The following is a 27,786-nucleotide window of genomic DNA, read 5'->3' as shown; positions in this document are numbered from 1 at the left end:
AGGCCTCACAGACCCCGTGGAGGCAGGGCCAGGCCAGGTGCACCGTGTGGGCGGGGCTCCGATGACGTCCCGGCACCAGGAGGGGCCACAGCACTGGCGGGGGGCGGGGCATGGGGGTCGGACTAGCACAGGCCGCTCCCAGCCCCCCACGCGGCCCGGACGGTGGGGTGGACTCCCAAAGCCCTCCACTGCAGGACGTCACGGCGGGGGGAGGGGCGCCGAGGGGCGGGGCACAGAACGAGATGGATCAACATGCCAAGCTTTCTTTTTAAATCAGGCATTTATAAACAAGAGCGCATACATTAATTACATAAAAATAGTTCTCGGATAGTAGAGTAAGTCATCATATTGTCATTAGCAGCAGCAGAGGGGCGGGGCGGCGATGCGGGCGCTCCTGGCGGACACAAGGTGGGGCTGTGTCTTCGCTGTCCTCGGAGACAGGGCGTTCGCGACTCCCGGCCTGAAGCGAGAACGAGCTTCCCCCGGGGCCCGGGAGCCTGGGGAGGGGCGAGCTCGGCGCCCCGACGGCCAGGTCGCTCGGACGCCGGACGCCGCCGGGCAGGGCCGCCCTCCCCTCCCCTCCCGGCAGAGGAGCGCGTCCGGTGGGGACCGCCCAGATGAGACAGCTGCCGGGGGAGGGGGAAGGGGCCTCCGGACCCCCGTGTGCGCGTGTGATGCAGAGCGTGACGGGGGTATCTACAGGGGAGGCCCGTCACCGGCCAGCTCGGACCGAACGCGGAGCACCCGGCGTGAGTTAGCTGCTCCGTGGGTGTGTTATTGCTGCTGTGTCTTCCCTCCGTGGGGTACCCTCCGGCCGGGAAGGTGGGTGACTCGACCGCACGCGGGCGCCAGCGGCCTGCAGCGCAGGCCCCTCCTCCTCAGGCTCTCTGAGGAGGCCGCTGCGCCAGGGAGCTGGGGGTGGCGGGCACCCCCTCCCGCCGGCCTCACCCTGGGAGCTGCCCAGGAAGGTCAAGCTGCTGGTGAAGGGCAACCGCCGCCCCCGACTCCGCCCCGCGGCCCCGGGGGGGCCGGGCCTGCCGGGCCGACCCCCTGCTCTGGGAGACAAGCCGCCGGCCCGGCTCCTCCCAGGGCTCGGGACAGGGCCGAGGGGCGGGGGCGGCAGGGAACAGGCGGCGCCCTCGAGCACGAGTCAGAAAAGTCCGTCTCCCCGGCGGCCTGAGAACTCAGGAGCAGCGGGGGTGCCCGGCGGCCGCGGGCTCCCTGCCGCTCCCCGACCGGCCGCACAGAAGCACACCGACACGGGTAAAGCTTTGCTCCAACGAAACCGTTTAGTTTCCCTCGAAAAATGGCTGGGAAAAAAAAAAAAAAACCACAACTCTGGAGAGACGAGGCCGACACGGCCTTCGGACAGCTGCCCAACCACCGACCCTTTCCACGACGCGATAATAATGCCCATCGAGGGGTGCACGTGGGGCGGAGGCTGCGACTCCATGCATACGGGGCTGGCCGCTGGGAAAGGAAAACGAAGCGAGAGAACACGAAACCCAGACGCACGCGCGGTGTCCCTTTGCATTGCACTTCAGGAGGGGGTCCGGCAGCACCTGGGCCCCCGGCAGACCGAGGGCGAGGCCCCGCAGGCGTGTCGGCACCCGCGGCTCCGCCCCGGCCTGTGCGTGGCCGCGGGGGCGCGAGGGCGGAGTCGGGCCCGGCGGCCGCGCTCGGGCGGGCAGCGCCTCTGGTCTGCGGGGGAATCACTTTCAAGCTCGGGCGTCAGAAACCATATACACTTTGCATAAACAGTTGAGCGTAAACGAGATTATTTGGAATAAATGCAAGGAACTCATTCTGAGAGCGGCAGAGTCGGTCGCTACTGCAGACGGGTATCGGGGGGTGAGCAGACGATTCGGGGTTCGCTGTACACGATGCTGGAAGGCACAGAGCTCCCCCCGCGGTCAGTCCGCGCATTCCGTGACTCCCTTGTCCCACGAGCACCAGGGGGGTTCCGAACGCTCAGCACTGGGGCGGCGACCTGCTCTAGACGTCGGTCTCGGTACTTGGAAAGTAAAAACCTCAGTTAACTGGGGAGTAAAAAGAAGAGGAAGGGTGTTTGACAAAGTGCGGTTCTAAATACACGTTTAAATGAACAAACGAACAAAAAGAAAAGGTGAAATAATGCTGTTTTGTTCCGATGCTGCAGCCTCAGTCCCAGGGAGGGGGCGCGGTGTCTGCCCCGCCGAGGAGGGTCGCCGGTCCGGCGGCGGGGACGGCCTTCTGTCCCCGCCCGCGGGCGCCGCCCCCGCGGTGTCTGGGAGCACCGGCCCGTGGGGACAGGGCAGCGGGCGTAAGGCGGCAGTGTCAGCTCAGGGCGCCCTCTCCTCGCTCTCACGGGCGGCAGCATGGGAGGCCTGGGTCCTTGTTGCTGAAAAAATAGAGACTCTGGAGAAAAGCCCTTCCTGCCCTCTGCAGCCGCGGGCGGGCTGGGATGGCTTCGCGGGGCGGGGCGGGGCAGCGGCCGCCCCGCCCCCTTGCGGGTCCTCGGACGGCAGCGGGGCGTGTGGGTGGGGCTTTTAAAAGTTAGTCATTAAAAAACGTGTTGATTTTTTCTGAATATCAAGTCTTCTTACTGGTTTTAAATAGCTTATAACAAAAGTGTAAATGTTAGAGTGTTCCAGCAAGCAGAGGCCAGCCACAGCCACCGAGCTGGCCTTGTTTCCAGCTACATACAGGTGGGGACCCAGCTTGCTCGCTTGAACTTGGCCAGTAGAAAATTTCGCAGTGGATTCCAAAAGCATGGGGTCGCGAACACTCGCTTGGTTGTAGGCACAGTAAGACGTTGTGCTATACGGCCGGGAAGAGGGGAGGCTCGCCCCACGCGGAGCCCCAGCGGCGTGGCGCCCGCCGCCCTGTCCCCGCGGGGTCCGGGCCGCCGGACAGCAGGCAGTGGGTCCGCTAGGGCTCTAGCTCTGTCGCGCTCTCGCCGCCGCCGCCCGCAGCCTCGGGCCGGGGCCGCGGCCACAGCTGCTCCTGCAGCTCCTTCACCACCTTCTCCAGGTGCTCCCGGGCCTCGCGCTCCCGCAGCAGATCGGCGCGCAGCTGCTCGCGGTCGGCCTCCGCGTGCTGCAGCTTCACCTGCAGGTCCTCGATCTGAAAGGGGCCCCGGGCGTCAGCAGCCCCGCCTCCCCCGCACCCGCCAAGCCCGAGCCCGGTGCCCATCCAGCCCGGCTCCCGCCACCAGCCGGGCGTGCGGAGCCCGGGGCTCCCACTGCCCGGGCCCAGCCCCGGGGCACCAGTGAGGCCGGAGGAGGGGCTGCTGAGCCCACTGCCCGAAGTCCCAGGACGCTGGCCGGTCTGAGACTCCCCAGCGGTAGCTCGGCCCCGGGTGGCGCCCTCGCGCCTGCCCCCACCCCGCCCCCTCCAGCCTGCCCTCACCCCGCCCCCTCCCGCCCTATGCACCTGGGCCCCGCCCTACGCGCCTGGGCCCCGCCCCACGTACCTGGGCCGAGTACTTGGCGCGCAGGCGGCCGGCCTCGCAGCCCTTGTCGCACACCCGGACCTGCCGCGCCTGCTCCAGCTCCCGCTTCAGGCGCAGCCGGGCCTCGTTGGCCTCTTTCATCTTCTTCTCGTTCTCCGCGCGCAGGCGCTCGATCTCCTTCCGCAGGTTGCGCTTCGCCTCCGTGGCTTCCCGCAGCTTCTCCTTCTTGGCCACGCGCAGGAACTCCAGCTCCTGCGACAGCAGGAGGCTCGGGGTCACAGCCCTGTCCGCCGCACCCTGCGCAGGGGACAGTTGCGCAGCACGGCAGCCACAGGCCCTGCCCGCCCTCCCGCTACTCTGAAGGCTGCAGGGTGCCCGCAACGCCGGGAGGTGTCCCACGCCGAGACTCCTCTGCGCCCCCACAGCCCCCTGACCCGGCCCCGCGGGGCCCCCACCGCTGCTCCCCTTGTGCCTAGCTCCTGGGGACTTCCTTCCGGCCCGGAGCTGGCTCGGCTCCAGCAGCAGGCGGCACTGCGCGCGCCCCCTCCAGCTGGCTGCCCGTGACTCACCCCCTGCAAACGCGCTCATAAATAAGCACGTGGGAAGTCACGCCTCCAACCAGGACGGGCGGGGGAGGGGCGCGCATCTGAAGCCCAGGGCTCGCGGGACCACAGGGCTGTGTTGTGCTGGCAGCCCACGTGTGAAGCCGGCCGAGCTGCCAGACGCCGGCAGAGGTGTGAATTCAGCAGAGCTGGCGTGAAGGCCCCACCCGCCCCCAGGCGCTGGGAACTCTCCGCCGCTCGCGCTCGCCAGAAAAGACTCCAGGACGAGAGGATGCGCAGAAGCGGTGCCGGGGGCACCGGCTGAGCTCAGGGCCCCACAGGTGGTCCCCCGCCGGCCCCGCTCAGTGCGAGCAGGGGGTGCTGGCGGGCGCAGACCACCCCGAGCCTCCGGCCCCTCTTCCAAAGAAAGCAACGACTTCCGTGGAATCATCTGGAACCCAGCGTGGGGACGGAGCAGTGTGTGCAAGCATGTGTGCACCTGCCCGGCGCCTCGCCCCCTCCCCCAGGCCAGGCTCTCGGGGGCAAGTCGGGCCCCCACACCCACTGCCGGGGCCTGCGGCACCAGCGCCTGGAAACCAGAGCTTTCGGGGACAACCCTCAAAGCCACATCCCGCAGATAACCGGCCGAGCTGGCCTGTGCGAGCCACAACGCTGGAGCACGGAGCTGCCGGGGGCCCCTCGATGACCACACGCCCACCAAGCCGGCCCCGGGGCCCGGAGCCCACCTGGTGGAGGCTGCGCTTGGCCTGCAGGGCGGCGCTGAGCTTCTCCTCCTGCTTCACCCGCATCTTCACCACCTCGTGCAGGAACTTCTCTTTGGCCTCCCTGGTGTCCAGGCCGCCCTCCAGGGCTTGGCGCAGGTGCTCCAGCTCCGCCTCCAGCCCCCCGCTCGGGGCGTCGGCGGGGGCCGCGGCGTCTGGGGCCGCGGGCGGGGCGGGCGGGGCGTGCACCCCCGGGGAGCTCAGGTCCTTGGCGGAGCTGGACGAGGTGAAGGACGGGGAGGAGAGCGAGGACAGGGAGGAGGTGACTGCGGAGACAGAGGCGGGCGCGGGTTACGGGGGAGCGCGGGCCACACCCCGGGGGGGGGGGCAGGCCGGCCGGCCGGCGGCTCACACGTACACTCCTCTCTGCTCTCCGCCTCCGCCTCGGCCTCCGAGTCCTTGTCGTCCTCCGGGGCGCCCGCGGGCGCCGGCGTCTCCGAGGCCCCGGGCGTGTCCGCCGCGAGCTTCCGCTTCCGAGGCTGGATGCAGGTGGCGAGGGGCTCGGGGCCCCGGGCGACGACGGTGGCGCACGGCGGGCTGCTCACGGCCTTCTGCTGGGCCGGCGGGGCCAGGGCCACGTTGGGGGCCACGCCGGTCTCGAAGCTCTTATAGGAGTAGAAGCTGCGGGGGCAGGGGGCATGGGGCTGCAGGTGCGGCCGACCTCTCACCCCCACCCCACCCCCGCCCCTGCCCCGGGGGCCAGCATGCGACCGTTGGGGGCGGAAGGTGGGGAGCCAGACGCGAGCTGCTGCCTGGGGAAGCGGACACGGGGCGCCAGCCACCGTGTCCGGAACGGGCCACGGCCACACCCTAACGTCCCGGAGGTTCCCGGTCGGCTCCCACCCGTCAAGAGCCAACACTTCCCATGCCGGGCGGTTGGGGCCTGGGCAGAGAGCCTCAAAACCGCCCTCGTGCCGGGCACACAGAGGCCAGGATGACTCGAACACGAGGCGGGTCCCTGCTGCACAGCCACAGCGGCTCGTTGGAGGCAGCGGGGTCGCACCTGGCGCCTGCCTGTGCGGCACTCAGAGGAGAGCCCCGAGGAGCGGCGGCACCGCCCCCAGACACGCACCGACACCCGGGACCACGCCGACTCGGGGGGTTTGAGGACGCCGGCCGTGGAGCTCAGCAGGGAGCTGGCCGCCACCGCCACCGGGCCGCAGCGCCCGAGCCCGCCCCACCGTCCCCAGGCCTGCGGTGACGGCTGGCTGCTGAGCACAGTGGGCCCTTACCTGTCTCGAATCAGGGCCGGGAGGTGTGGGGAGAGCTCTTTGTCACTCGCAGAAACAGCAGGGGACCAGGGTCGGAAGGCGGAGAGGCGCTGGCGAGGGTGAGTGCAGCCCAGGCCCTGCAGGGAGAGGCGTGGGGGTCAGCGGCCCCGTGTGCGAGGGAAGGGTGCCGGAGGCCCCCCCGCCCGAGCCCCAGCCCTGCAGAACCTTGCTGGAGGCGCCAGGCAGGGTCCGCAGCCAGCCTGACTGCTTGTCCTTCTCTGAAGACGTGGGGTGCTGGGAGGGAGGGTCGTCTGGTTTTCTTATGGAGACTGGGGGCTCGGACACCTGCGAGTGACACAGACATTCATGCTGACACCACGGGCGCGTCCGCCCACCATCAGACCCCAGCGGGCAGGCAGGCGGCCGGTCCGGGGCTGCCCGGCCCCGACCCGCAGGTGGGGCTGACCAGGCGCTGGCCCGGCGGGCCTGGGGCGCGAGGCCACAGCCCCGCCCCACGACGGCGGGACCCCCAGGTGAGTCCGCGGCGTGAGCGGCCCTCACCTCGGCCCCCCAAGTGCACAGGAGCTCGGTGCCGAACAGCCAGTAGGAGCCAAGGGCCCTTCCCTCCGAGGTCTGTTCAGGGCGGCCCCTGCCTCCCGGCGCCCAAGGGCCTGTCTGGGAAGCCCCCAGGGGAGCAGACCCCGGCCGAGTTTGGGGCCCTCTGCCAGACATCCCAAAGCTTCCCAGGGGTGTCACACAGCACCCCCAGAGCTCTGGGTTTCACCCAACAGAACTGACTTCAGACGTGTCCTGGGCCTGAGGCAGCCGCACCCGGGGGGGCGGGGGGTGCTGAGCGGCCTCAGCGATGAGCCTCCGCGGCAACGCTCAGACGCAGGACGGCGCCCGCCACGGGAGGGCCAAGGCCACCGTGCCAGGGTCCGCGTGGGCCCGGACAGAACGCGCCTCCCACCAGGGCTCCCAGGGGGCTCAGCGTCTCTTCCCAGAAGACACACCGGTCTCTGGAAGGCAGGTCTCTCCCCCCGCAGGCCCAGCCCTGAGCCGGAGGCTCTGGGACCCCGAAGCAGCCGTGCCGGGGTCCGCACCACGAGCCACTCGGGGCGAGAGGCTGTCAGGACGACGCCCGGTCGCTCTGCCAGGCCCGACCCGAGGGGTGGGGTGAAGCGGGCACCCCCCCACCTCTGGGAGCACCTGGGGGGGCACCGTCACCCCCGAGGGGCGCAGCCGAGACCCCACACAGGAGGCCCACGGGCCGGGGAGGGCAGCACAGGCCCAGGGAGCAAGCCGGTGCCTGTGCGCCCTGCCCCACCCGCCCCCAGGGCAGCGTGGTCCCACAGCCCCTGCAGGGGCGGGCGAGGGCGGGGGGGGCGCCGGTGGCCGCACTCCAGGAGGCAGGGAGCACCAGTCTTGGGCACGCGGGGCCGGAGGCCTCTGCCCAGCCCCCCGGGACACGTCCGGGCGGGGGCGCCGGTGGGCGGCAGACTCAGGCCAGGCAGGAAGGACAGACCCGCTCGGTGCCGCTTGTTGGGGGAGACGAAGCCACGGGGGTGGGGGGTGTCAGGGGGCTGCTGACCTCTGAACTCTGCCTGCTCTGTCTGGTCTGCCACCTCTCCCCTGCACACAGCCAGGCGGGGCCGGTCCGGGCGAGGGCGGGGCTTCCTGTCTGAGCGGCGGACGGGGAGGAAACTCACAGGAGGTTCTCACCGGAGGCAAAGCCGCAGGCGCCGACTCTGAGAAGCCTCAGGGGGACTTCCGAGGGTGTCAGACGCCCGGCTGGAAGGCGGGCCGCACCCTCCTGAGGGGCCCCCGGCGCCCACCGCCAGGCCCTGTCCGCCCGGGGTGCTGGCCCGGGCGCAGGCCCAGGCAGAAACCGAGGGCCAGGTCCGCCGCCGACCGCGCTGCCACAGGAGCAGCAGAGCTTGTCCGAGCTCCCCCGCGAGGGGCGGCCGTGGGCTCAGGCCTGGGGTGGGGGGTGAGCGTCAAACCCCACCCTCCTGCGAGGAATCCCCCACAGAGGAAGGGACACCCACTGTCCACCTCTGACAACACACCTCTGAGACCACCCGGGGACACACACGGGGGCACCGACGAGGTCTGGGTGGCGGCCAGGCCGCCGTGCTCACACCCACCAGGGCCCAGAGGCACGGGAGCCAGCGCCGGCCGGGGCCGGATCTCTGCCGGCTCCTCGGGGACCGGGTCCCAGCACTTCGAAGTCACGGGTGGGACAGAGAACAGAATCCCCCAGAGCCCGGCCCGCTGAGGGCTGGACCCCAGAGACCAAACGGGACAGAGAACCAGCACCCCCAGTGCGGCCCCCGGTGCACACCAGCCCTCGGGGGCGGTGGCAGGGGTCACCAAACCCAGGGCTGTGCCAAGAGCTGCACCCAACTCCTCGGGGCTGCGGCGGGGCGGTCCCCAGGACACGCGGGGGAGCCCACGGCGGCAGGCGGCCCGTCTGCACGCCCCGCAGCCCACGAGCCTCGGCGTCCAGGCCGAGCAGAGGGGCGCCAGCAGCCCCCAGGTGGCCCCAGGCCGGGATGGCCGTCCCCTGGCTCCCGGGACACCCTGCACATCGAACCAGTCCCCAACTCCCGACTGGAAGTCAGACACGCGCCCGGCGTCCTGCAGCAGCCGGCAAGGGCGGCTCCGAGCGGGCGACACCTGTCGAGGCCTGGGCCAGCGACCAGGGAGAGCCACGGCCGGGCCCAGGGAAGTTCCCGAGACACACACGGCTGCGGGCCCGGCTGTGGGCGTGTGGCCCCCACAACCCTGGGGCCTGGGCTCACCCCCGAGAGAACGGGCAGAGGCTGCCGGCTCCCGGGCCGAACGGGAGGTGTTGGTGCGGGAAAAGACAGGGCCCCCCACTCTGCCGCCCCGCTGAGAGGGGGCTGCCAACCTGACGGGCACCTGCCCCGCCAGCGGGCAGCGCCCCCAGGCAGGTGCCACGGAGCTGGGGGCGTCGCCTGCGTGCACGTGCTGCTCTGTGTGACGCCCGGCCCGGCAGCCCGTCACTCCGCCCCCCGCACCCCCCCCCAGCCCCCGCGCACCGTCCCCACCTAGGTCCCAGGACACGGGAGGGGGCGAGCTGTGGACAGCGGCCAGTCTCAGCTGTGGCCGTGAGCAACTGCCACCCGGAGCATCCATGCCACGTGGTGCCACGGAGTGAGGCCACGGGACAGAGGCCCATCGAGGGCGAGGGCAGGTGGTGCTGGGAGCTGCCGGGGGGGGGGGGGGTTCTGGTCGCCGGCCAGTGAGGCCGTCAGAGGGGGTCCGCGGGCAGCACAGGGCGCGCGGACGACAGCGGCTCGGCCCCACCCCCACACCGCGCAGCTGGGGCGGGCGCCTCTCCTCGGGCACACGCGGCCTGCAGGCACGGGGAGGGAGGCTCCCAGCGCAGCCCAGCAGGGGAGGGAGACACCCCCCCCCCCAGAGAGGGCCATGACCACGGACACAGGACCGGCAGGCACGGCCAACGGGGTGGCCTGTGCCCCACGGGCGGGGACGTGGCGCGTGAGCGGCAGCCGCTGCAGCAGCCAGGTGCCCAGGCCCCCTCCCCGGCCAGCGCCCAACAGAAGGGGAAACGGGGACCAAAACCCCTGGAGGGCTCTCGATGCCGCACTCGGGACGTCTCCCGTTTCCAACGGCTGCTGTGGAGCTCCCGCACCCGCCCCATGGAGCTGGACGGGGGACACACGCGGACCCACGGTGCACTCACCAGGCAGCCGGCACCGGTGTGGCGGCGGAGTGGAGGGTGAGACCCCGCCCGCACCGCTGTAGGGAGCATCCAGGCCGTGGGCGGTGGGGGCACAGGGTGCGGGGTCCCCCATGTAAAGCACAGCCCCCCCACCCGGCAACCCCGCTCCAGGGCACGGACCGGGGACCGGAAGGCACACACCCACAGAGCCCCGCCGCTCCCCGCCCGCGGTGCGCCCCACACGCGTGCGGCGGCCACGTCAGAGGCGAGTGCAGACACCGGCCACAACGGGAGGAACCTGGAGCGGCCGCTCAGCGAGGCCAACACCCGGGGCCGGCGTGAGGCTCTGCTGCCGTGACGTGGCACTCGCCCCGCACTGGCGGGCCCGGACGGCACGGGCCCTGGCGTGGCGTGACCGACGCGGCCGGGCGGCGGGACCCTGCAGGCGGCGGAGGGTGTCCCGAGGTGACGGGTCGGGCGGGGGCCGCGTGTGAAGCCCCTGAGCTGCCCGAGTCGAGGAGTCGCAACCCGGCGCGTCCACTCCCCGGCGCAGGCAGAGCTCCAGGGCGGCTCTCCCCCCGGCGGCCGGACTCCAGGGGCCGTGGCCGGGGGCCAGGCTGCCGGCAGGGAGTCACTCCGCACCGAGAGGGGAGATCCCACCGAGCACTCGGGCAGCCGGATCCGGGAGAACGAGGCACACCACACCGTGGAACACCGTGCACTCTGCACGCCAACCCGAGGCCTCCCAGCGCCGCGCCGGGAGCCTGGCGTCAGCGCCAGGTGCGTCGGAGCCATGCGAACGGGACGCCCGTCATGAAGCACCTCGGGGCCCCCCCAGCCCCCGTCCCAGTGCCCAGGCGGGGCAGGCACACCCAGGGCCGAGGCCACGTGCGCATGGGGCCCTGGGGGGCACATCACTGCTTGCAGCCGCCTGCTCACTGCAGGAGGTCGCCCTGGCCCCAAGCAGGTCCCAGGACGCACGGTCCTCCCAAGGCGACATGGACGCCTGTGCCCACGTCCCTGGAGGTGAGTGCGCCGTCCCGGCCCCTCCCTGGACGCCTCCCTGGTCTAGAGACCACACGGCGGTTTCTTCCTGCCCATCAGCACTGCCCACCTAACAGGTCACAGTTCCTGTTTCGCTCCCCTGGAGTCAGCCCACTCTCTGGGGGTGCACAGGAAGGTCCGACTTACAGAACCAGCAAACTCCAAAATAAAGTGGAAAGAGCAATTTCCGAGGGTTGCTTGGGTTTAAATGAAAACTAGCTGCTGCGTTTCTCCTGCTGCTCACCGCCCACCCCACACCCCCGCCCCCTGGCTGAGGAAGCCTCGGGCTCCGACCCTCGGGGCCCCACACGGGACGCGGGCCAGGGCTGGGCTCCCAGGAGGGCCAAGCGGCCCCCAGTCTGTCTGAACAGGAAGGAACCCTCCAATGCGAAGGGCAGGCGCCTGCGGCTGGGGGCCGCAGGGCTCCCCCCGCCGACGCCCCGGGCAGGGGCCCCGGGCGAGAGCCGCAGAGCCGAGGCCGGAAGTGGGTTTCCGCGAGCGCGGTGGGCATCGGTCTCGACCGCGGAGACCTCTGTGCCCCTCGTGCCGACGCCCACAGGCCCTCCCCCCGCCCACAGCCCCTCGGTTTCAGGGCCAGGAGACCAGGTGGACGGAGGGGCGGGACTCCCCTTCCTTTCCCCTCAGCCACCGGAGAGGGGCTGTTCAAAGGACCCGACTCACACACTCACACACACACACACACACACACACACAGAGAACACCCAGACGACAAGGCCATTCCGGAAACCCGGTGTTCGCTCCGGGGCTGGTGAGCAGGAGGGTCTCTCCCCCAGCGCCCGGCACGGGGGGGAGCCGTGTGAGGGGCGGGGGCTCCCCCCGACGCTGGGAGCGGCCGGAGCTCACGGCGCTCCCCCGTGGCCGACCCACCCTGCTGCGAGGCCCGGACCCTCCCCTCCCCCCACCTGCTGCCAGGAGGGGGGTGAGCCCCCGCACACCTGCCTCCTCCACGGTGCCATGCGCCCGACCTGGGGACCTGGGGACACTCACGGCCACTCTCCTCGAACCCGCGGGCACCTCGCCCCCGGTGCCCCCACCCGGCCCTGTGCCCGCACCAGGGCCAGTTCCCAGCTCACAGCAACCCCTGCCGGCGTGGGCACCCCAGGAGTCCTCTCCCAGGGCTACGGCCAGGGGAAAGCCCTTCTGGCCGCAAGTCCGGGTGGGCTGGCAGGTGGCGGTGGGGCAGGGCCTCGGTAGGAGGGTCTTCCCGCCCCCTCCCCCACGGCCTGGCCACGGGGCCCGGGACACGGGGGCAGGCGTGCCCGGCGCAGACTCCACCGGCCACCGTCACAGCCCTCGGGCCCCAGCCGCTGCTGCCGCCCCCTGCCTCCCACGGCTGAGCCGAACGCCAAGCTGGGGGCCCCCAGGCCTCGGCGGGGAGCAGACACCGAGCGGCCGCAGCGTGCACACGCAGCTCCCACCCCAGGACGCCTGACCCCACACGGGGCGTCCCCCCCGTCCCCGGCCGCCCACTCCCGCCGGCAGGGCCCAGGCCCGCCACGGCCCCACGCGGAGCAGAGCAGAGCACGGCCCCCGCGTCCAGCCCCCTTCCCGGCACAAAGGCTCTGCGCCGCCGAGAGTTACGCACAGGTGTGCGAGACCACAGCAGCACCAGGGTGCGGGCAGCCGGGCCCCAGGGTGACGGGGTCCCCGCCCTGCAGCGAGGCCACAGCCCCCACGCAGCCCGAGACTGAGGGTGAAGGTGGGCAGGAGACAGATGCAGGCTCCACTGGGCAGGGCTGGGGGTGGGGGTCGTAGGGGTCAAAGGACGACGACCTCCAAGCCGGGCCGAGTCCCAAAGTCCAGCCTGGACCCTGTCCCGTCACCCAGGTGCCGGGAGAGCAGCCCTGCCATGTGCCAGGGACCCGGCGACAGCCAGACCCCAGGGCCGGGCACACTCGGCGCCACCAGGGCCCCCACTGAGAGGAGCCGCTGGGCCTGCGTGACGGCCACCCCGGGCGGGGTCAGCACAGGGGCCACAGGGCCCTGGCGCCCACCACCCCTCCTCAGAGCATCCCCAAGGACACACGCACGCAACAGCGACCCCCGCAGCACCCCACCTGCCAGACCCCCACCTCAGCATGGACCCCGTCTCCGACGAAGTGGAGCTTCGGAAGGGCGTCCGGGGGGACGCAGCCGGGGGAGGGCGGTGGGGGCAGCACGGACACGGGACCCCCAGGCCCTCCTGCTCCCGGTGCCAGCGCGGGCAGGGCGAGGACCAAGACGCGGACGGGACATGGCTGCAGGGGCGACGCGTGTCCCGGGACCCGAGTCCGTGTTCCTGAACGGCTCTCTCTCTCACGGCTAAAGGGGCCTGTGCTGTGACGGTGCCGCTCGCAGGACAACCCTAATTTTCCGCTTTTCTTCACTTGGAAGTACCTTAAACGGCCGTAAAAACCCTGCAAGAGACAGCGGAAGGGAGGCCCGGGCTGCGCTGGGCGAGGTGGGCGCTGTTCTCTGGGAGGCGGGGCGGGGCCGGCAGCCGCTGCCCTTCCGCACCGAGGCCACACGGGTCCTGCAGGGTCCTGGGGCCACGGGCCTCCCACACGGCCGGGCCGGGCCCGCTGTGGCCACGGGTGCCGGCTGCGAGGCCCACAGGCCCACGGCACTTTCCAGCGTCCCCGGGAGGCCGCCCAGCCAGCAGCCCCACACGGGGTGCGGGGACTCGCAGACCTCTCTCTCAGCTGCTTGAAAACCGAAGAAACCTCCCACTCGTGAACACCTCCCCCGGGCGCGCCGGCGGGGGGCGGATGCGCACCCGAACCGCAGGCAGCGCCAGCGCCGCGCCGAGCTCCCGCAACACGCCGGCACACGACGGCCTCACGAGCAGAGCCCCGCCGCCCCGCCGGCCACCGAGCCCGGAACGTCCTAGCGCGTCTGACCGTGAGGAGGGGACACCGCCCGTCAGTGACAGCAAGGACGTTTCCAGTGTGTCTGAGTCAAGTGACAAAAGCAAGTGCTGCTTCTCTCCATCATCAGGAGGTCCGGTCGGGGGGCAGGCCAGCACAGAGGAGCAGGCAGTCTCGTCCCTGACTCCCCTGGGCGCCAGCCCGGACGAGGACGGCCCCCACGGAGCCCTGGGTGGGCGCAGCCTGGGGGGAGGCAGGGGAGGAAACGGGGAACGCGGGCCGGGGGGCTCCCAGCCGTGCCAACTCCAGGCACAGGAGCCCTGCTCACCCTGTGGCCTAGGCCCCCCCTGCAGAGGCACAGCCCCTGGAATGGGGGGCCAAAGGGCGGCAACCGCGATGAGCACGGCGCCGTGGCCTCAGCCCCCACGTCCAGAGGCCACCAGGCCCACGCCTGCCCACGGCCCTGAGGAAAGGCATGGTGCCTGGGCAGGCCAGCTGCCCGTGCCCGGCAGGGGGGCTGGGCGGGCAGGCGGGATCGCAGGGGAGGCTTGTGCGGAATGGACTGGAGGCCCGGACGTGGTCATTACCACAGCCAGCTGGCCCCAGGCCCGCTGCACGCTGCCCCCGCAGGACAGGAGCCCCGGGGCCACCCTGTGGCTGCCTACTGGTGTCCCGGGGCTGGTCTCCCAGGGCGGGCTCCCCCGGAGGGGGGGGGACTCAAGTCCTGCTCCGGTGGAAGGCCTGGCCTGGCCGTCCTGGCCGCTGCAGCTCAGGACGGGACACTTTCACCTGCCCCCCCAGCCAGGAAGTGGAAACCAGCGGCCAGCCCCGCCCACACGCGGGGCTGCCGGGCTTCCTGGCGCCTCCGCCTCCCGAGCACGGCAGACGCCCGGGTTGTTTTCTCTCCATAGAAACCGACACAACACCGAGGGAGTGCTCGGCCGGCGGGGCGACGGGCGGTGGCGGTGCTGCCAGCTGCAGCAACTCGGAGCCCGAGGCTGACCAGCACCAGCCCAGACACCTGGTTGGCCCCCAGGGCCTGGGTGGGAGGACGGCCGCTAGGGCCCCCGGAGACGCAGCTGTGCTCTGAACGTGGGGCTCGGGGGCAGGGGTCCGCAGACCCGGCCGCCGCCAGCTCCCTCCGGCACCCAGGGAGGCAGGGCCCCCCCAGGGGCTCCGGGACGCTCCCTGGTGAAACCGAGGACACGCACTGCACAGCAGGCCCGTCCCTCCAGAGCACGGACAGAGGGACAGGCGGGACTGACACACACCTGTCCTGCAGAGGGTGTCGCCGCCTGTGGGGTGGGGCAGGGACAGAGGGCCCGGCCAGGCCCCGACCTGGGGCGGGGAGGCGCAAGCCGGCCCTCGGGGGCTGAGTGCGGGGCCGGGGCCCGTGTGGGGCGAGGTGTGGAGCACGGCTGCTCCGGGCCACACCTGGTGTTTCAGCCGGAAGGCGGGTGACACAGCTCTGCCACCTGGGAGCGGCCGCCCGCAGCGCGGCACGGGGGTCCTGGAATCGCTGACCCCAAACACCCGCCCTCCCACACGAACCGTGTCGTTTAAAACCCGGCCCACCTCCGAACCGCAGAACCCTCCACAGCTCAGAGCCTAACCGGCTGGCCCCGAGACCCTCGCCCCCTGGCAGCCGCGCTCCCAGGGGCAGGTCCCCGGCCCAGGCTGCCAGGCCCGTGTGCGGGCGGAGTCCCTGCTCCGGGGGACGCCAAGGGCATGGCTCTCCGTCCCCACGGGCCTCGTCGGACCCCCCTCCTTCGCGGCCTGAAACCAAGGCCCTCGCAGGAAGGGTGGGGTCCTCCGGCCACGTGTCTCGGCAGAGGAGCTGCCCCCCTGGGGAGCGAGGACAGGCCCCACTGACCCTCCTCTGGGGCGGACGGGAGAGTGGCCAGCAGCCCCTCCCCAGGCCCGGGGACGGAGGGAGACCGTGGGCCCGGGAAGCCCCGCCCACCGGACGCGGCCGGCTCCCGGCACGGGGTCCTGGCCTGCTCTGCTCACCGAGGACCAGGCCCCAGCGGGCACGGGCCCAGGCCCCCCCCGCCGCCCCCCTCACCCCTGACCCTCGCTCCGAGAGTGGGGTTCAGACGCCCTCATCGAGGGGGGTGCCCCGTTCTAATTTCTAAAGACTTGAGCCACCGCCTCAGCGGCCCCCCCGGGGGCGTTCGAACTGGTTTCGCACTCAGGGAGGCGCTCACGGGGCCCCCCCAGCGCACCGTGGGGCGCCCTCAGCAGGGCGAGGGGGGGCCCCCGAGGGCCAGGCTCCCACAGCCCCGCTCTCGAGAGGACTCGCCCACGAACAGGAGGCCACTGGCCACCAGCCGCGACCGGCCTTCAGAGGACACTCGCAAGGGGCCGCAGTCCGGGAGAAAAGCCCCTCTGTCTGCAGGGCTGGGCGGGCGGGCCTGCCTTGGCAGGGGGACGGCGGCCGCGGGCCCGCCCCTCCCCCGCCCCTCCCGTGCAGCTGGAGCCGTCCTCGAGCAAGGAGGCATTTCCTGCGTCCCCTCCCCCCGGTTTCCCGGCATTCTTGGCAGGCCCAGAGAGGAGGCCGCGAGAGCAGGGAGGGGGCCGGCCCCAGCCCCCCTCCCCGGCCCCCTCCCCCCTCGGGCGGCGCGCAGGGCTCGGACTTGGGGGAAGGGTGCACACGGTGCCCGGAGGCGGCCCTAGCGGGACCGGGGCTCCCCCTGTGGCTCCCCTCCCTGGAGGGTGTCTTCCAGGCCCACGGGGCCCCACGGCCGGGCAGCGGCAGGGGACCAGGGCACTGGCGGTGGGCGGGCGGGGGTGGGGCCGGCCCTGCAGACTGACTGCACGCCCCCAGGGACGAGGGGTTTCAGGAACCCCTGCCTGGGGGGGAAGCTCCTGCAGGACACAGAGGCGCCCGGTGGGCAGGAGTGCGGCGGCTGCCCGGTGCCAGGTCCCTCAGTCCCTGCCCAGGCGTGACGCAGACGTGGGGGCGGCAGCCCTGGGCCACAGCTCAGGACACCTCGGCGGAGCGTGAGGGAGGGGCTGACCTCCCCCCCGCCTCCCAGGGGTGGGGAGCCCCGAACCAGCCGCCTCAGGGCCGAGGGGAGCCGGCGCCCCAGCTCTGAACGTCACCCTCCCAGCAGTGCGGCGGGTCCCCCAGGGGCCAGGCCACAAGCGCCTGGGCCGCGTCGCCCACGGGGGCGCGGGCCCAGGGAGCCCTGAGGAGCAACAAGCCCTGGGGGGGGGGCGCGCGGGGGCGTCCCTGGGGGGCTGCCGAGTCCCGGCCTCGACCCCGGGGCTTCGCAGGGTGCGGGTGGGCGCTGCCCCGGTGGCCACTGGCTCCTGGAACACCGCACTCCCTCCCGAGCAGCTCTCCCGGGGCCTGGGTCGTCGCGGCCCCCCCAACAGTCAGGGGGACCCCCAACCACAGCACTCAGACGGGTCTGCACACGTCGGGGTCCCCACCCCCAGGCCAGGGCCGACCCCGAGGAGACGCCCTGGGGCTCTGTGGGCCGTGGGAGGTGCAGGCGGGGAACAGGACGGGGCCTTCCCACCAGGCCCTGGGGCTGCATGGGGCCCACTGTGCCCCAGAGACCTGGAGCGGCCCCGCCCCCCACGGCACGGCAGAGACCCCGGGGCCTCCCCCGGAACAGGAGGGCGTGAGCAGGTGGAAGGGCCTGACAGGAGAGGGGGAGTGTCTGTTCTGTGAGCGGCAGCACAGGCGGTCACCCACGGGGGGCTCCCCTCGCTCAGGTTCAGGGGCCTCGGGCTGCACGGACAGCCCCGAGGAGGGCCGCTGGTCTGACCCCAAGGGCCCGGCGAGAGGCCGGCCTGCCAACCTCCCAGCGAAGGCGGCAGGGGCCAGCCCTCTGGCACTCAGGTGCAGCCACGTAGCTCCGCCCTGCCCTGCAAGCTGCGACTGGCACGTGGGCGTGAGGACTCGGCTCGAGCAGCCACTTTGAGCCATGAGGCAGGAAGTCATACGGGGACAGCAAGGAGAGTACTGTGACCGCCTGCTAGGCCGTAGCCTGTGTGTGTGTGCACGTTATCACATGTCATCGTCATGCACAGCCACGGCACGCCCCCGCTGGGAGCCACAGTGCGGAGAGGCGGCGGTCGAGGGCGGAGAGGCACAGCCCCCGAGTCCCAGTGGACGAAGGGGAGGACACAGGCTTCCAGACGCCCCACGTGTTGGAAGTCTGACTCGGTCTTTCTTTCAAACAAGACGCTTGTCCCTGGGCAGACGGAGACCTCCCCTCTCAGCCCCCAAGGACAGAGGTGGCGGCACTGGGTTCTGGGGGGGAGGGGCTCCCCGCTGCGGCCCCGGGGGTACCCACAGCAGACAGCAAAGGGCCTGAACCCCCGCAGGCCCCTGCTACAGACACCGGAGACGTCGCCCCCCGACCCCCCAGGCTGCAGAACGGGAGAGAAGGCCCCGACGGCCGGGGCCCCGGACCGTCGGGGCCGAAGCCGCGGGAACAGGCTGTCGCCTCCCCCTTCAAGCCGGCAGCACTGCCGACGGTCAGGGAAGGCACCGGGATCCGAGGGCCGCGGGCGCCTGCCCTTCCTTCCGGGACGCCACCTGCAGCCCCCACTCTGCCTCCCAGTGGGTCCCGCTCCAGGCAGGGCTCCAGGAGGGGACGGACCGGGGTGCGTCCCCTGCAGGGGCCGAGACTCTGTGGGCCTCGGGAGGGGGGTCAGGAGGGGCAGAGGCCGCAGGCCCGGCTGCCCAGTGAGCGCTGCGGCCTCCCGTCTGGTCCCCAGGCCGCCCCCCCACCCCGCCCTCCGTCCCAGAGAAGGGCCTCTGACTGCGGCAGAGCAGGGGCCTGGGGTCCCCGGGGGCAGGTCCCGCCCGGGGTGTGGGGGGACGGAGGACTGACACGTCCCTCTGCGAAGCTCTGGCTGTGACAAGGCACACGGCCCGGGCCTGGGCCGGGCAGTGCGGCCGAGGCGACGTCAGGGGCCGGAGCTCCCCCAGGGCAGGCGCAGCCGGGACCAGGGCCCCCTCCCCCACAAAGCGGCCCCACCCCCACCGCCTCGGAGCGAAAGGGACGCTGGGACAGGCGGGACGCAGCCACTCACCCCCGAGCCCAGGGGAGGCGGGCGCGAGGCCGCCCCTGGGCCCGGCCCCAGTGCCCTCGCGGGCTCGCAGGGCTGCGGGACCCCTGCCCGGGCCCGGGGGAAGTGGGGGGCTGTCCCTGGGAGCTGGGGGGGGGGCCAGGGAGGGGTGCAGGGCTCTCCCGGGGAGCCAGGAGAGGAGGACGCCGCCGGGCTGCTGGGCCCCACCCCCGCCAAGCCCCCTCGGGAACTTCCTTCCGGCAAACATTTAAAGGCACAGCAGAGTGTTTCCTAGAAACTACACTGCCCTCCGCCCCGGGGCTGGGGCAGCCCCGAGACAAAGGGCCGGGACCTGCCCAGATCAGGTCACAGAAAACTCAGACGCCCCAGCCACACGCAGACCCACAGGCACCGCCGGCCAGTGTCTCGGCCCGGCCCCCCGCTGCTGCCCCTTCACGGACAGGGCAGGGCCCTCGGCCCCGCCTCTCTGGGCCCATGTCTTCCCGCAGCAGAGGGGCCGGAGGAACCCTCGGGGCTCCCACGGGGCAGGCCCTGGGGGGACGCTGACAGACTGGGACCACCGAGGGGCCCCAGGAAGAGCAGGACGCGTTGTGGGGTCCGCACAGCTGTGCTGGGGACAGGGTGACCGCACGCCGGAACGCACAGCGCCACGGGGTGGAGGGGGCACTCGGGCGTCCCAGGGGCCGGGGGCGGGCACCTGCAGCGTCACCTGCACAGAATCTTGGGCGCCTCCCCGGCCTCCCCGGCCCGTGAGCGTGGACCTGCCCCCAGCAGATGGCAGACAGCCGGGGTGCGGGAGGGCAGGAGCGTGGGACGCCGGGTCCACCCTGTGCTCCGACGGCACTCTCACGAGCCTGAGACCCGGAGGACTGCCTGCCACGTCAGCCCGAAGATGGGGCCCCCTTGGGGCCCGCTGCGCCCCTCCCCAAGGCCGCACAACCCCCCTCCCTGCAGCCCCCTGCACCCCAACTCCGCAGCACCCACCACTCGGGCCAACCCCACCTTCAGGGCCCAGCCCACCCCACACACGTGCGGCCACCGGAGTGGACTCTGCACAGGGCTCCCCGCCGGCCCCAGACCTCCCTGCCCAGGTCCCCAGGCCACGCTCCAGTGGCAAGCCAGAAACACACCCCGGACCCCACACTCGGACCCCACCCCGGGGGCGACCCGCAGGGCCCACAGCTCTCCCCCCGAGCTGTCCCGGTGCCGGAGCCGTCCGGGCTGTGGGTGTCCGAAGCCACGGCAGCGAGGCCGACAGAGAGGGGCGGTCCCGGCGCAGAGCAGGAAGGGCTACGTGCCCCGCCTGCCCGTGGCCCCACGGCCTCGCACGAGGAGGGTCCGTGGAACAGCCTCGCCGTCACCCACAGACAGGCCCCGGACGTGTAGGAGACGGAGAGACAGATGGCCTCAGGGGTCCCCTGGGAAAAGCAGGTCCCGAGTGGACACGTGGGCCACAGGACCAACAGCTCCCGGAAGCACGGGCAGCACCGGTGTCTGCAGGCCTCGGGGCGTCCCGGCAGCTCAGACCGAGACCCGGCCCTCTGGCCACCCGCCCCACCCCCAGACGCGGCCCACCGGGGCCGGCGGAGGCCCAGGGCGCCTGGAGTCTCGCAGGCCGCGTGGGGACGCCGGGGGAGGGCTGGCGGGGCTCGTGGAGGTGCCCACCGACGCCCCGTGAGCCGCTGCAGGGCCCCCAGGGGCCAGCACGCGCAGGACGGGGATGAGGACGAGCTCCCGCCGGCGCCACAGGCCACACGCTGACCCCCCGACCCCCCCCGGGAGGCACGGTCTCAAGGGGACGCGAGGCTGCCCACGCCACCGGCGGTGCTTCCCTGCGGGGCCCTGGGGCCCCGGCGGTGCAGAGACGCGGCTCCCCCATCGTCTCAAAGGCACCAAGGGTGCCTGCCGCTCCGGCTCCTCTCCGCCCCCTCTCCGCCCAGACTGGACGGGCATGGGTTTCCTCGCGGCTGTGACACCTCGGAGAGCCGCTGGGACACCCCTCCGTGCTGACGCTCAGTGCAGGCCCTGCAGAGAGCCCCCACCCCCTGAAAGGCCCTCCTCAAAGCCCCGGCCCTGACCGCCTCTGCGGAGGGCACGGGGTCGTGAGAACTCAGAGGGCGGCAATAAAAATCAGGGCGGTGACCTTCCGACCCCAGCGTCTCCACCGGGCCCAGCCTGGAGCGCAGCGAGGGGGCTGGGAGGAGGGCTGTGCCCCCGCAGCCAGGCCGAGCCCCTTCCCCGGCCCCTCGGCCCTGCACCTGCCCGCGGGGCCGGCACCCGGAGGCGGAGGAGCCAGGGCCCAGGACGGAGCAGCCCCTCGTGCCCCGGCCTCCGCCCCGGCCCGCTGCCTCGGGGTCCCGTCCTCCGAGACCCGAGAGGGGGCTCCCGGGAAGCAGGCCGGGCAGCCCCCACCCTGGCACCAGCCTCTGAAGCCACCTGCACGAATGCCAGCACATCCTGGCCCTGCGGCCACGGGCAGGGCGCCCCGGGGTCCCCAGGCCCCCACGGGCCGGGCACACACTCGGGAGCCCCTCAGGGACAAGGGCTGACCCCGGCCCAGGGGCCTGGGGGCGGTGAGGGCCGGGGTCCGGGGCGGCCCGGGCCCCCGCAGGTGGCAGGGCGCAGCGCAGGGCCCTCCGTTGCAGCTCAGAGCCCCAGACCAGCACGCAGGCGGCCCCGCCCCGCACCCCAGCTCCCCAACAGCCACACAGAGTCGGGTTGTGTGGGCAGGTGCCACCGCCGGAGCCTTTGGGGGCGCAGTGGAGAATGAGGATGGACAGCGACAGCATGATGGCCGCTGCCCACAGAAGAGGAGACCCCGGCAATGCTCACACTCCCGTCAGCCGCGACAGTGAACCCCCGCGGCCCAGGCGGGGGGTGGCGGCGCAGGGCGGGCGTATGGGTCTGTCCGAGGTCCGGCCCCAGGCTGGCCCACTCTGGGCGATCGGGGCCTCCCCACCACCTGCCCCCGATTCCCGAGACCCAGGGGGGGAGAGAGCGGCTCCGCCCCACCCCCAGCCCCCTTTGGAGCCGGGGCCACCTGAACTTTTCACCCTCAGCACAGACACCGCAGGGAAAGGCCGCAGAGGTGTCTGCCCGGGGCGGCCCAGCCCCCGCCCCCTCCCCGGCGGGACGGCCCAGTTTACGATCGCCAGATGGCGGCCGGGGCTGCGGGCCTCCTCGCCCACGGTGACCGCCTGACCCCTCGTAAACGGGGACGGAGCCCTGGGCCCAGGAGGGGCCGGTGCAGGCCAGCAGGCAGCGTCCGGCGTCTCCCAGACCTGCTCTCATGAGAACCACAGAGACAAGACCCGCAGAGTAGGCACCGGGGCCAGCAGGGGCCAGCGGGGAGGAGGGTGGGCCACCGGGCTGCTCCGCCACCCACGCCCCGACCCGGGGGGCAGACTGCACTCTCCTGGCCTGCCCGACGCCACGGCCCCGCCCTCCCGTGGGCATCCGGCCCTGGGGACAAGCCGTCCAGCGCCACAGCGCAGGGCCGGCACCGTGGCACAGACAGGGCTCGGCCCGCTGCCGCTGGAGCCTCCGGAAGCTCCTCGGGGCTCGCGGGCCCCCGTGGCCTGGAGAACCAGGCACAGGCCGCAGCGCCCGAGGCCCGGACGAGCACGCGTGGACGCGGAGAGACCGAGACTCGCCCCGGGCCCGGGGCGGGCGGAGGCTCCGAGAGCCACCGGGGTGCACACTGCTCGGAGGCCCCCCGGTGCTCCGGCCGCGGCCCGGCACCCGCACCCCGGGCCCGGCACCGCACAGATGGGAGCACGGCGCTGGCCTGCGCGGTCCCCGAGGCCCCGTGCCAGGGGGTCTCCCAGCCACGCAGCCCTGGCCTGGGGCCTGGCTGCAGCCCGCGAGAGGCTGCAGACAAAGGCGGTGCTGGAGCTGACGCTGGCCCACGGGGGGACGCAGCCGCGCCTGCTGCTCCGCCCGTCCCGCACAGGGTCCCCACACGGCCGCCTCCTCACTCGGAAGGGGCCGTGCTGTCCGGGGGTTCCGGCACCCTGACACCGGCAGCCCCGTCTCGGCTCAGGCCGGTGCTCCCCGACACGCAGGGGCCACAGCTGCCGGTCTGAGCCGGCAGGATCACGGCACTCTTGTTCCTCGCCGACGCCCACGGAACCGAAGAGGCCGTGATGACCACGCTCACGGAGCAGGCCAACGTGGCCGAGGTCACTGCACAAAGGGGAACGCGCCCGCTCACGCCGGCCAGCACGGCCCAGTGGCGTCTCCAATGTGGCCGCGGCGCTGGACGCGCTCACCTTCCCTCCTGAGGCCGCGGCCACGCCCCGGGGCCTGCCACTGGAGGCCGGGAGTGGTTTCTGCGCTGCACACACGGCGCCTCCGGGAGCACGGAGCCTCCCCTCTGCAGCTGTTGTCCTGGGAGACGGGGGGGCTCACACACACCTGGGCCCAGCCCCCGCCCCACTGGGCAGGTGGGGGACCCCCCCATGCACACGGGCTGCGGGCTCCTCAGGAGGGCGTCGCCACAGAGAAAGGGGGGCAACGAGCCGCAGGAGGAACGCGGCAGCAAGCCCACCAGGAAATCACGAGAGCGAAACCGGAAAGGCCCCGCCGTCCCCCAGCGGCTCCGTGGCGCCCCAGGGCAGAGCCTGAGAGTGCCGATGGGAACACGGGGACATCGCACCCAAACAGGTGAACCCCAAAACGTCCGCGGCCGCAGGAGCGAGGACGAGGACCCAGGCGCGGGGGAGGCAGCGGTCCCCTGGCACACACCCCAGCTGTGACACGTGACTCCACACAGGCCACGGGGACCGGCGGGAGGGCCACCCTCCACACGCCCCGGGGGTCCGACCGAGGCTCAGAAGACCCCGCGGACCTGCACCGGGCGCGTGGAGACGAGAACCGGAGCAGAGACAAAACCGCGCGGGACGCACGGCGGGCGGGTGCGAGCAGCCGCGACGCAGGGAGACGTGGAGCCCAGAGGACCGAGGGGGGCCGCCGAGCCGCTGCTCCGAACAGCCCGACGCGTGGGCGGAGCCCCGCCGGCCCGGCGCAGCCCCAGCCGCACACACGCGCCCTGAAGAGCCGCCACCACCGCCAAGTCCGTCTTCGTCGTCGAGATGCTGGAGGCCGGGGACGGGGCGCAGACCCCGAAGACGTCCCCTGCAGAGCAGCCGGAGGGACACGCAGCAGGCCCAGGCTCCTAGACCCCGGCCGATGTCTCCCGGAAGGCGGGGTGTCGGAGCCGCTCGGGCGCACAAAGGCCCCACCCAGCAGGCCCGCCCTGACGGGGGCCTCGGGGACCCTCAGGCAGACGGGAGACACGGCCGCCACCGGGAGCCGCCTGCCCACGACTCGGAGGAACAGGCCGGAGGGCGAGCAGGACTTCGGCGCATCTTCCCTCCTGGTTCGAGTGACGGGTGGGGACCCTGCGGTGACGTCCGTGCCGGCGGCTGGACGGGGCCGGCGGGCAGCACGCAGGGGCGTCCCTAACGCCCAGGGAGGCCACTGGGACGAAGGGGGCATGTGTGGCAGGGCCGTCGGCAGGGAGACAGGAGGACGCCACGGGAACTGCCTGGGCGGCCCAGGGAACGCAGAAGCCGCCGAGAAGGAAACGGGTTTAAACCAGGCCAGCGAGGGGCAAGACTCCCACCTGACCCCGACGATCACGGCAGCGACGCCCGCCTGCAGGGCAGAGATGGCGGCCGGGGGGAGAGGACACGCGGCCACGGGAAGCCCACTTCCCGGGATCAGGGCCGGCCGGGGAGCACGGGAAGACGCACAGAGACGCGCACACTCGCGGGGCCGGCGGCGGCCGCAGCAGCCACGTGGGTGCCAGGCGCAGGGCGTCTCGGAGCGGGGCGGGCCCCGAGGACACGGGGGATCCCAGGGTCAAGGAAAGGGTCCAGGAGCCGCCACGGAAAGCCGCCCACAAACCGTCACCGCTGCCGTCCCCGCGGACAGAGCTCCAGAGTTCGGGCAGCAGAGGGACATGGCCGCTCAGGGCCCAGCCTGCACCGCGACAGGAGAGCTCAGCTGCCAGCGGAGCGCGGGGAGCCAGCGCCGGCGTGGGCCTGGGCGCCGGCGCCCGAGCACACCGCCCTGCGGCCCCGCTTGAGCCCGGGGGACCCTCCCCGGGGCCGACCGCGCTGTGTGCGGAGGCAGGCGCCCCGCGGCCCCGCAGTGCCTGGAGCACAGCGGCCCCTCGGTCAGCGCGGGGTGCGGGGCGCAGCCCCCGGGAGTGCGGGAAACCCGCACGCGACTCCGGACTCCCCAGACTGAGCCACCGGCAGCCCGCCGTGGCCCGGACGCCTGGCCGACGTCACCGTCGGTTAACGCACGCTGTGCGTGTCGCCTGTGTCACACACATGCTCCCGCAGCCGCGCCGCCGGAGGAGAGACGGCGTCGCTGAGAAAACCGGACGGAGCCCCGGCTGCTGTGGCTCAGCAGCTGAGCCCCGGCCTGTGAAGCAAAGGGTCGCCGGCTTGGTTCCCGGGCAGGGCACAGGCCCGAGTTGCCCGTCAGACCCCCAGTTAGGGGCACACGAGAGGCAACCACACCCCGATGCTTCTCTCCTTCCCTTACTCCCTCCCTTCCCCCTCTCTAAAGGTGAATAAATGAAATCTTTTCAAGAAGGAAAGAAAACCACACGGAAGAGAAGACACGTTCACGGAGTTGACTGACAAGAGCTACGGACGTGGGCTGCCCGCGGCACGCCGACCAGGGCGGAGGCAGCAACACCGCGTGGCGGCACCCGCGGGCGCCCCGAACCGCGCTCGGAGGGAACCGCACGTCTGCGCCCGCAGAAGGGAACAGTCTCGGGGAACCGCCTCGGCCTCCGACTCAGGACGCCGGCAACGGGACAGGCCCGACCCACAGGCGCCGAGGAAAGGGAAACTCGGGCGGTCGGAACGCAGACCCGGGAGGCAGAAAACACGCCGGAGAACCCACCGCCGGGGCTCTGGGGGACCCTCGAGGCGGGCCAGCCCCCGCCCGGGCTGGGCCGAGCGGGGGCCAAGCGGGGGCCGGGCACGGCCAGCCCCCACAGGTGAACCCACCTCAGCCTCACTCGGGCGCCTCGGCCCCAGGAGCCCTGGGCGTTCCAACCGCTCCCGCCGGAGACCCCACCGCAGACGGGCTCCCGCCCTGAGCGCCACCCAGTTCTGCGACGAGGGCGCGCCCGCAGGGAGCGTGGGAGGAGAGGACGCTCCCCAAGCAGCCCACGGGTCGAGCGCCACTGGGACGTCGAGACCCGACGGAGGCGTCACAAGAACAAACACAAAATGGGGAGAAACACAAAACAAAAAACTAAGGTCCCTCATAAGTTCTGATGCAAAGACAACAAACCAAGTTTTAGCAAATCCGACTCAAAAACACTCCAACCGGCCGGCACACCCCACGCCTCGGCCAGGCCGGCAGGGGAGAACCCCGGGGACGAGAGGCGCTCGGAGTCGGCCGCCGTACCTCACCGCGCCGCCCGTGACAGGCGCCTCGGGGAGGGCGGGGGCGGCGCCCGGCCCCACTCCTGCCCAGGCCCCAGGACCAGGACCGCGGCTTCTCAGCCCGGCAGCCACGCACCACCGACCCGCCCCACAGCGGCCCCCCAACCCCCCGCGGCGCAGAGCCCCGCGGCCCCCACTCGGGCGACGTGGACGCCAGGCATCCCGCCGGCGCAGGGAGCGGCAGAACTGTCCTCCCTCGCAGACGGCGGCGTCACTTGTGTCGAGAACTGACCCCCCCCCAGGAAAACAGCCGCCAGAACCAATGTGGGGGTCACAGGGCTGCAGGACGCAGGACACCCAGCGGTGCCAGCACCTTCCCGTCGGGGCCGAGAACTTCAGAGCTGCACCTCGCCGGGTAACATCCAAAGGAGAGAAACTTGTTCTGAAGCCGCACTGACCAGTGTGGCTCAGTGGGCTGGGCACCGTTCCGCAAACCGGAACGTCGTCACAGGTTCAATCCCCAGTCCGGGCACACCCCCCACACGCGGGCTGCAGCCCAGGCCCCCGGTCGGGGGCGCGCCGGAGGCAACCGGTTGGTGGTCCCCGCTCACACCGACATTCCCCTCCCGCCCTTTCTCCTCCCTTCACCTCTCTCCAGGAAACAAACAGAACCTTTTCTAAACAACGGTAGGTCGGCAAGTCTGACAAAAGGCATCCGAGACCCGGGCGCCTGAGACGCTGCTGACATCAAACCCACGAAGCAAGCAGGGTGCCGCGCGGGCACGCCGGGGACCCGGGGGTGGGGGCCGGGCTGCGGGAGCCGCAGGCTTTCCGCTGGTGGAGGGTCTTCCCCCGAGAAACTCCACACCTGGGAGCTCGGTCAAGCCGGGAGGACCTGCGCCTTAACGCCGGGCTGGGAGACTCCGTGTTGTTGAGGCCGGCTCTCCCCAAACGAATCTACAAATCCAATTCAGCCCCGATCGGAACTTCGTCAAGGTTCCCCCCCAGAAACTGACCAACTGACTCTGAAGCCCACGTGGAGACGCAGAGCCTCCGGCCCGGCCAGAGCCCCCGGCACGGCCAGAGCGGCGCACGGGGCAGGGCTGGAGGGCGAGCGCCGGCCGCTGTCGGTCACGGAACAGCTCGGCGCTGACCGGCGGGGGCGGACAGACCGACCTCACGCACGCAGGGTCGGAGACGAGCCCGCGCACCTCCGGACAGCCCACCTCCGACCACAGGGCAGTGGCAAGCCAGCGTGCCAGGACCTGCCCGGGCGCCGAGTGCCGCGGAACCACGGCCGGCACGCGGCACGGGGGCCGGGCACACACCGTAACTCCAGCCGGACCGCGGACCTGAGGGCAAGCCTGACCTCGGCGGCATTCCCAGAGGATGACCCCGCGACCTTGGGCCGGGCACGGGTTTCCGGCTGCAGCCCCGCAGCCCAACGCCAAAGAGGACGCCGGCGAACAGGGACTGAGCGGAAGGTTGACATCCTGCGTCAAAAGCCGCTGGTCAAGGAAAAGGGGGAAGAAGCCACAGACAAGAAGGAAGTTTCTGCAAAACACAAACGCGAAGAGGAACTTGCATCCAGGACGCAAAGAACCTCAGCACCCGACGACAGGGAGACGACGGGGGCAGAGCTCCGGGCAGGGGCCGCCCCGCAGAGGGTGACGGCGACGCAGCAGCGCACGGGAGGACGGCGGAGCCCTCGGGGGCGGGTGGGTGGGG

The 27,786-nt window shown here is 72.3% G+C and overlaps 1 protein-coding gene across 1 annotated transcript in view; it reads right to left on the bottom strand.

Moving 5' to 3' along the window:
* Nucleotides 1-261: 261 nt before the first annotated feature.
* SKI (SKI proto-oncogene) overlaps nucleotides 262-27,786 on the bottom strand; it is a 53,727-nt gene continuing 26,202 nt past the window's right edge. The window contains exons 6-11 of the mRNA XM_045858722.1: nucleotides 6,194-6,313; nucleotides 5,990-6,105; nucleotides 5,116-5,378; nucleotides 4,722-5,023; nucleotides 3,455-3,685; nucleotides 262-3,105 (exon numbers count right to left, since the gene is read on the bottom strand). Of these exons, the coding sequence (XP_045714678.1) occupies nucleotides 2,911-3,105; nucleotides 3,455-3,685; nucleotides 4,722-5,023; nucleotides 5,116-5,378; nucleotides 5,990-6,105; nucleotides 6,194-6,313 (1,227 nt within the window). The 3' untranslated portion in view covers nucleotides 262-2,910. The remainder of the gene's footprint in view (nucleotides 3,106-3,454; nucleotides 3,686-4,721; nucleotides 5,024-5,115; nucleotides 5,379-5,989; nucleotides 6,106-6,193; nucleotides 6,314-27,786) is intronic.

The sequence above is a fragment of the Phyllostomus hastatus genome, unplaced genomic scaffold (assembly GCF_019186645.2).
Source record: "Phyllostomus hastatus isolate PE091 unplaced genomic scaffold, TTU_PhHast_1.1 phas_scaffold_182, whole genome shotgun sequence".
NCBI classification, from domain to species: Eukaryota; Metazoa; Chordata; class Mammalia; order Chiroptera; family Phyllostomidae; genus Phyllostomus; species Phyllostomus hastatus.
Note: the sequence above shows the minus strand (reverse complement) of the source record. Positions and strands in the feature narration are given on the sequence as shown.